This window comes from Tremella mesenterica, assembly GCF_000271645.1.
Source record: "Tremella mesenterica DSM 1558 unplaced genomic scaffold TREMEscaffold_7, whole genome shotgun sequence".
In the NCBI taxonomy this organism is placed as follows: Eukaryota; Fungi; Basidiomycota; class Tremellomycetes; order Tremellales; family Tremellaceae; genus Tremella; species Tremella mesenterica.
In genome coordinates this window covers 1,005,856-1,014,447 of record NW_006711231.1, presented here as the reverse complement: position 1 = coordinate 1,014,447, position 8,592 = coordinate 1,005,856, and the positions used below count along the sequence as shown (strand labels likewise).

The 8,592-nt window shown below is 46.8% G+C and overlaps 3 protein-coding genes across 3 annotated transcripts; all 3 read right to left on the bottom strand.

The window, feature by feature from the left end:
- On the bottom strand, positions 1-1,328 carry TREMEDRAFT_69204 (uncharacterized protein; the record flags this gene model as incomplete). Its single annotated transcript, XM_007005531.1, has 6 exons — positions 1-60; positions 135-490; positions 646-714; positions 790-891; positions 941-1,104; positions 1,306-1,328. The coding sequence occupies 6 exons, from the start codon at positions 1,326-1,328 to the stop codon at positions 1-3; spliced, it is 774 nt and encodes a 257-aa protein (XP_007005593.1).
- Positions 1,329-3,844: 2,516 nt separating this feature from the next.
- TREMEDRAFT_63266 (uncharacterized protein) lies at positions 3,845-4,533 on the bottom strand (the record flags this gene model as incomplete). The annotated part of the gene is made up of 2 exons (XM_007005431.1): positions 3,845-4,279; positions 4,354-4,533. The coding sequence occupies 2 exons, from the start codon at positions 4,531-4,533 to the stop codon at positions 3,845-3,847; spliced, it is 615 nt and encodes a 204-aa protein (XP_007005493.1).
- Positions 4,534-4,973: 440 nt separating this feature from the next.
- Positions 4,974-8,342, bottom strand: TREMEDRAFT_71915 (uncharacterized protein; the record flags this gene model as incomplete). Its single annotated transcript, XM_007005530.1, has 8 exons — positions 4,974-5,313; positions 5,466-5,706; positions 5,882-6,369; positions 6,653-6,895; positions 7,164-7,340; positions 7,492-7,758; positions 7,888-8,148; positions 8,271-8,342. 8 exons carry the CDS (start codon positions 8,340-8,342, stop codon positions 5,224-5,226), a joined length of 1,839 nt encoding a protein of 612 aa, XP_007005592.1. The 3' UTR covers positions 4,974-5,223.
- Positions 8,343-8,592: the final 250 nt, after the last annotated feature.

The window sequence follows — 8,592 nt, the reverse complement described above, 5'->3', positions numbered from 1 at the left end:
TCAGCAACAACCGCGCGATCGGTCCCTGTCGTCGAGTTTAATCGGACCACCCCGCTTCTTCTGAGGGATCAGCTCATCAAGCTTTCACGATCAAGAAGGCGATGTCGATTATATCAGAAACGAGCGGAACTTACCTTTCTTTCCATCTCTGACTTATTTATCCGTGTTAAAACCTCTCTTGCAGTCCACTCGAAGGCATTGACCACATTCCATCCCTCTTTGGCAGAAGTTTCCACGTACAACAATCCATTACGATTTGCAAATTCCCTGCCTTCCTTCTCAGTCACTTGTCTTGGCATTGCGCCCTCCACATTGCATTCGGAGGTTTGGGCATTCAGGTTACCATGTGGGGATGCATTGTCGCCAGAAAGGAGGCGAGATGAAGGTAATGATGACGGGGATTCCACCGGTAGACTGGTGGCCGAAGATGGAAGAGCGGAGATATGAGTAAGTGGGTCACGAGAAATAAGATCGGTCTTGTTTGCGACCACTGTATATGAGCGGAGACCATTCAACGAACCTAGAAAGGAATATTCACGGTGATGCGAAAGAAGCAACGGGAGACAGTGGACATAAGTGTGAAGGACGAAAGAACGGACGGAAAGTCCACAGGGACACGATCGGCGATCAAGAGATATGACATACGAATAATGCAAACGTTCTCATCGGCATGTTCCTGCAAGTCATGCAACCAAGAAGTTACATGTTCGAAAGCTCCCAGTCAGCCCTGTAACGTCTTTATCTGTTCCAGCCAAACGTTATAGACTGGTGGAAGGTGACACAACTCACTTTCTCGCCTAGTGACATCGTACACCAACAGCGCCCCGGCAGCTCCCCGAAAGTAAGATCTTGTGATGGATCGAAAGCTCTCCGTCCCAGCAGTGTCCCAGCCTGTCTATCAGCCGCCGTCTACGATGAATCATGACGGGGCGCGACCCACATTGAACTTTGACCCGTTTTCCTTCTTCGCCTATTGAGAGGATACGACTTCCGAACTCCACCCCCAATGTTGGCTCCGTCAAAGCAAATCGATCATCTGTCAGACGTAGGAGAAGGGCTGATTTGCCAACTGCGGCATCACCGACTATGACGTACTTTAAGATGCTATGTGTGAGTCACTGATATCTGAGAGTAGTACCTTCACATTCCCTTTGTTCTTCACATGGATGTCATGCTGATGCCCATTGAAATGAGAAAAGCTTCTGATCACTGACATCATCAAATGCGTACAGACGGGTCGGAGCGCGGAGATCTGATACACACTGGAGAAACAAGTGGGTGGGGGATAGAGCGGAATGCACCCACTAATCCCATGTCATCGGCTCCATGTTGCTGCCGTCCGATCAGTCGCAGGGGATTGATGTATCGTTTCACGGCAGGATGATTTCTGTAAAGACCGATAAGCTGGTCACGTTCAGAGCTTTCCGAGTGGAAGTGCAGGGCGATTAGGTTTGTCAGGTAGAGTACGAGTGGGAGTAGGATACTTTGCACAAGGGATTCGAGCCGGGTGGCAAAAGACGTCATGTCAGGTGTTCAGTCAGCCACGTGGCCAGCAGGGACAGGATTGTGGCAAAGTGGCACTGGACCGATTTTCATGGAGCTCACGCACGGAAATAGCCTCACACGACCTTTCACGGTTCATGTCACTTCGACATTTGCTCTCAGATGCATGGAAATGTCCTGTATGGACGCCTCTTTTGAGACTGTGTCTACTTCTCTCATAATGGCCGTCCTCGACAACATTGTCCTAGAGCAGCGGCAATGAGGCAAACACCGAGTTTTGTGGAATCACAGAGAAATCGACCCCAACGTTCCAGCCGGCATAAGAGAGAAAAACCTGAGCGGAGGGGGGAAGCGGAGGAGCCTGGGAAAGCAATTACCCTACCCTTGTCAAACTCTGCAGGTTTTGATGTGCAAGTCTATCATGGCCAACAAGTTGACTCCGCAATACCCAAGTGGAGGGGAAACATTGGGGCTCAATCCGCTGAGCTAAAAATCTTACCCTGACGTACAGCCGGGTACTGTGATTGGGAAATCTCAGGTTTAGATCCTCAGTGTTCAGCGGCCTTCAAACTTTTTGCTTTCCACCACCAGGACCCTATAACGTCTATTTCCCTCATTCTGCTCATATTTTTGTTTCATAGAAGTAGTTCCAGTCATACCAAAGTGCTGCAGGTCAAAGCGTGATAGGGAGGGATAGCAGGGATTCAGCAGGAACGCCAGCAGACGTGAGTATCTCAACGTCCGCTCAATCCTCTGTGTTTTTGCAACATAGGACAAGCTTTCTGCTTGTCTTCTCCTTTCCACCTATTTTCTAGCTGCTAGGACCACCGAGGAGTAAACGCCATTCTGATCCGCAGATGTTCTTAGCGCCTGGCACTTTTGTCACATACCACACTCACATCATGCAACACATTTTCTTCCCATCAATCCCGATTGTCATGACCCGGCAGGGAACCCTCAATCATCATACCAAATGAAACAACACAATATATGACTGGTTGTGATAGCAATATACACACTTTGTGTCAGTCGTAGGCCATGTCCAGACCTGGTGATGTATAGATATACGGGTACACGGTATGTAATACTTACTTACATTGTACACTACTATACATAAAACATGTCACATGAAGGATAAGAGGATGTATCATATCAGTGAAGCAGCCTATTGAACTCTTATTCTCTTCTGAGTCAACAGGAGGATCGATAGTAGATATTAACAGGGGAAAGTACAACATGTATGAGGAAGTGGACGGTACCAGATAAGGATGGAAGGAACCACACGGAAGTAGAAGCGACTGACTGGGTGAAGACTCGATTGATCAGTCACAAAAACGTCTCCATTGTAAAAACTCCATTGAAGAGAGGAAGATGGTTACTGTCAATTTATCTACCAATTATCATACTGAAACCTTTTCTCTTGAGTCATGTGGTCAACAATATGTTCACGGTACCACAAGTAGGTAATGACCGGTAGAATTGTAGAATGTACCCATGGTGGATTGCCGGTTTTGGAAGTCACTCGGGTTTGAGCCTCACACCCCTACCATTCTCCAGCACCTAGCTGGTTAAGCAGAGTATGCTCTGCATCTGCAATGTGTGCATACAACTACTAAGTCCCCCACAATGAGGTAGAACCACAAACACTGCTATTTATCAAGTTTCTGTGTGAGGTTTGAGCGCGGCAAATTCAGCCTGAGACGTCTCGTCCACCGTACCTCAATACACTATGTATTCCGTAGTCTCCTTCCTCCACGGTCTTGTATAATATGTTAAATGGTGATCTACCCCATTGCACTGATAGCAAACTAACGTGGGAAAGACTTATGAGTTGAGTCGATGATTATGTATCCTCACCGCTCTTATCATGAACATAATCGACCATCCGGGTGAAATCTTCTGCCAGTATACATTTGTAGGCTGTGAAACACCAGGGATGGGACAAGCATTCTAGTGTGACTGGCTTTGCTATGATGGACGCTGATACATTGCTTACAAAACTGTACCTCGTGTGGTAGGTTTTTAAAACGTATTTGACAGTGGTAATACTGAAGGTTGCCATACGAATTCTCATGACTCTGCATACTCCTCAAATCTACCTCGACCTCATCTGCAGACTCTTGCACATCTCATCATCCTGTGCTCCTTTGCACGTTTATCTCTCACAGCTTTCAAATCGGGTAGAATTGAGAAAACCAAAGTTCATCAGCTGAAACAATACTTGACACAGGGTAAAAGATCTTTCCTTATCCTACTATCCTGTGCTCAGGAGTCATTGGAAGGGGAGAGTGACATATCAAGTGCCTTGAGGACAGGAAGTCATGCAGATTGTGACTTTGAGCTATTCTGATTGGCTCACACTCTTGGCATCGGAAGGTGACCAAGTCTTCCCCCAGACTGGTATCCATTCTGTTGACACCTTCTTATTAGCCTGATTTGATCCATCTCGCAATTCCAACCTTCCCTGGGCAATGACTTTCTCTCCTTTCCTTAAAGTAGCCTCGCGAATTTGATGTAAGAACCCCTCCGGATCATCCAAGAAGAACGACACCTTCCCGGGGACTCGAGTCTCCGCCACATTGCTAACAGTAGGAGACAACCTCTGCCTCGTCGGTGTTATAGGTCTCTTGGTCCAACAGCGGTCCCCTTCCCAAGCGTTGTTCAAGCAATAACAAAATGTCCTCGTTGAGGCATTGCTGAGGGTCCATACAGACCAAACAGTGGATTCTTTGTCTCCTCCGACTCCTCTCCGTGCATAGAGGATGACATCTGGAGCCTAACTTCACTCAGTATCCTCCCTTATATACCTTACACTGTCACCATGCTCTAAGAGGAAGGTATAGGACTTACAGGATGAGAAGACAAGGAATTCGCCTTTTGTTCGAAGGATTCTGGGTCATCTATTGGCACCAGACCATCCCATCCATTTTCGAAGAGGAGACGTACTGTATTGGGTGTGGCACTATCGTTTGTTGGGTTTGACCCTGAGTTTACGGTAGGTAACGGTAACGATCCATAAGGTGTGGACATGGTGAACACAAAGACCTGGTGATGAAGTGGTGTTGTTAGCAAGTGTTTGCAGAAGTTCTGTGGATAATGGGAGAGTTGGGGTCTATGGGGTTCACTCTTTAACCCCTTAGAGAGGTTTCAATTTGGCTCGAAGGCGACGATCGGGGAAATTTCAGGCCATCGAGGACTTCCAACGATGCACGCGTTCAAGATCCACGATGAAGGGAGACGCGTGGGAAACAATATGTACAACGAATCTGTTGATGCATAATTTATCAAGGTCTAATCTTGATAAATGAATGTGGGAAAACAATCTGTGTGAGTACTGTGTGAGTGGTGGAGAAGGCAACCTGGGAATCACATTGAAATGACCACTCAAAAGAAGGAAGACTGGCATACATGTTGATGTTTTGTGTTTCATTCTCCCGGAATTGATCAACATTTTGGTCCTGGAGCTATGTATTGATCATGATATGCACAGAAGACACTGATGTACAGCACTCTGAATATGTAATTTCTACAATATTACTCACATTCTTAGATGAGACAGATGTTGTTATTGATAGTCATACAAATCGTCCTCCTCCACCCCACCACTCATTGTTGCCCACCATCATCTCTCTCATCCCACGCTCATTAATGTGTCTACCTATCCAAATCCATCTATAGTAAGGAGCAAATATTTCTTTGACTTTTGAAAAACGAAGCAGATCAGAATCCCTGACCAGTGGGTTTGAAACCGAAATCGTAAATATTGTTTTCGAATGAAGCGAGGTGTGGATCGTTGGACCATTGCACGACCTACTCATCAGTTCATTGCCTTTAGACCTCCTCTTGTCCCTCTCCACAGGGATCACATGATTAGGCAAGAGCGATAACTGAAGAAGCGAATGGGAGAGAATCAAATATGATGCGATTGTGCATCGAGGAGAATACAAAAAGTTGGGACTCACTTCAAGAGGACTTTGTCCCCAATCCGGATACACAGGCTGTTCCTCCTTCTCCCCCTCCACGACCGGTCTGTTCATAGCTACACCGGGGATAGCATCCACTCCCTCTCCCTCCATCGCTTCTAAAATTTCTCTCTGTTCGGCTTCTTCGATTTCTCTTGCTGCCGCCTCACGATCATGTCTCACCTTTTCATCTTCGTCTTTGCGTTCTTGTGGTCTTGGATCGATATAATTCAGGTCGATACTGATGGTTAGTTCTTTCTCAAAAATCGCATTTTGGGACAGATATCATGTAAATCTCTTTTTGAGGTCCACCTTCAGTGCAGTACTCCATCTAGTACAATGAAGGCTGGTGAGATGGACAACACAACGGAAGATAGAGAGGAGTTGAAGGAAATGGGGCGATAAGAAGAACTTACCAGAGAGCACTATTTCCACCCCCATGATACCACGCTCTCGCACCTCTTTCCCTCACAGCACGTCTCATAATCATCTCTTTGGCCGGGGCTCTCGCCAAGCCATATTCATCCGCATCCGCCAACATATCACAATCTACATCTCCTAATCCCCTCTTGTCATCATCCATGGGTCTTATAAGCGGTTCCCCCAATCTTGCCGTGGCGGGAGTAGCAGGAAATGTGTTGAATAACGGTAATTGTTTTGTCCGACCCCATGAAAAACCTCTACCTATTCCAGACGGAATATGTTTTAGGAGAGTGTAATGTAGGAAAAGAGGTTCACCCCAGCTGTCATATTGTAACATTGAATGAGAGCAGAATTCACCAGAGAGTGTACCCCTAGGAAGAGCCGCTGCACCTACCCATCGTCCGGGGACTGCCCATCGTTTACGGAGTGCTAGCAAGGCCCAGCGGAAGATATCTTTGTCGCCGTCGGAGTAGTGGAACCACTTTTTGTCAGTCAACATCATTGATTCCTTCTTGAAGTCCTCATCTCAACAGATCAAATGCGGAACACATTGATGTGATACTGCTACAAAAGGAACAGGAAGTGATAGATTGTCAATTGGATAATACTGAGGTAGAATGAGTGGGACTTCAAGGGAGTATTCTGTAGGGAAGGTGATCAGAAGAAATTGCGGTGAGATGTGTTTGGGAATTAAGAGACAATAGTGATAGAATGCGCCTGGAACGATCCAAGGAGGAAAAGTGATGACAGGGTGAAGGACAAACCTTGGTATGTCTTTCTAACATATACTGAACCAAGAAGAAAACGTCCAAATGTCTTTTTTTGTCGATAAACATTTGACCAGTCTCCATCTCCCATTCGTTCCTACACTTCACACCCAAAATGGCCCAAATGGAATTATAGGCAGACGTCTTCCAGTAATCCGGCGTAGCCCAAAGCCCTAGGCGGCGGTAGTTCGGAGCGGAAAACATGTATGTTGGGTCGCGTACGGGGATAGAGTCGGAATCCTAGAATGTCAGTCACCTCCTCTCTCTGTGTGTTACTCTGATATCTGGACAACCATGTATGAGAGGTAAGATGACGAGGCCGTAAGCCAGAGTTGATCATTATCATGAGGATGACAAGTAGGACGACACCCCCAGAACATCTACGGATGACACGGACATCAGAATGATGAAAATTGTCAGAAGGGTACGCTTTGAGGCAACCAAGACCCGAAAGAGGGTAGCGACGAGGAGATCAAGAAAAACAATGAGACGAAAAAGGAGTACCCACGAGATACAAAACCTCTCTCCAAGGACATTGTATGACAGAAATGGCTTTCAAATGATAATTCTTAGCCGCCCCTTCGTCCTTTTCTCGTCCCACGGCCTCGACAAGCTCAGCTCCAAGAGAGGCGAATTCCTCGCGGATGGGATCATCGTCGGGCGGACGTTCCGAAGGAAAATGATACTTTTCGTCAGTTTCGTCCCCCAAAAGCCTTGAAACCGACACGTCGCTCAAATTCAGATGAAATTGGTCGGAATGAGATGCAAGTGACTACGAAACGGTAGAAGTGACCGAGAAGGAAAGGAAAAAAAGAAAAGGGCGAGAAAGAACTCACAATCTGAACAGGTAATTGACTTCCGTAACTTCGTAACATCATCAAACTCCATTTCGCTCGTTGTAAAGTATCCGCGTTCCCAGCAACCATTACAATTCCTCTTCCTTCACCATACCTCTCCAATAATTCGGATCCGACGAGGGTGTCCATGTGATTGATCAATTCCATTCGATGTTCATGCAGGGTTGTACGGTTCATGGAGGCCCACACGTCACCGTCTTTGTTTATCATGTATGTATTATGTTGTTCTTGGATCGTGGAACATTGCTGCCGATCAGTCTCCTACTTCTAAATGGTATCAAGGAGTCCGATACCAAGGACGTATTATGTTTCCTACAGTAGGATCTTGTCATGCTGGAGAGCAGGGGAGGGGAGCGGATTGGAAGGAGAACGCACTTCAAGACTCCATTCATTAAAGACCTCCGCTTCTACTTCACCTTCGACTTCTCCCCTACCTCCTGGAGCGTTTCGCCAGACCTCTAATCTCTCTCTGAGAGAAGCTTTCAGAGGTAGTGACTCGGACGAGATGTCTATTTCGCGTAGGATTATTGGGTCGGGCTCGTATGTGATAGTAGCTGAAGAGATGGGGCTTGGGGAAGGAGGTTGCGGTTCATCGTAAGGCGGATCAAAATCGTCGAGGGAGATAGCGGAATATACCTGAAAGTCAGTAATAGTCTCAAGATATCTCGCCCCCTACTCGTAGAGGTCATCCCCGGATTAATGAGAGGGGTTCGGTGGGAAGGAAGGAGAAACTCGAACCCTTTAGTGAAAAAACTCACGCTTTTTCTTCCTCGATGTACAACGAGGATGAAGACACACAACACGAGAATGTAAAGAAATCTCCGGCCCATTCCACCCTTCTTTCCTCCTCCAGTCAAGATAAGCTTTGTCCTAGCCCATAGCCCACCTCTCAAATGAGGATGCGAGCGAGACGGTGTAAGCGGAAAATACCCTGCTTCTTCCAACCCAGCCCGCCCCATCTCTTTGGGATGTTCAGGAGGTAGTAACGGAATATCGCTTCTTACGACACCTAGATCTTCTTGGCTATTTCTGGATTGGGGTGGTTGTTCCTCTGCTATTCGCTCCCGACCTTGATCGTAC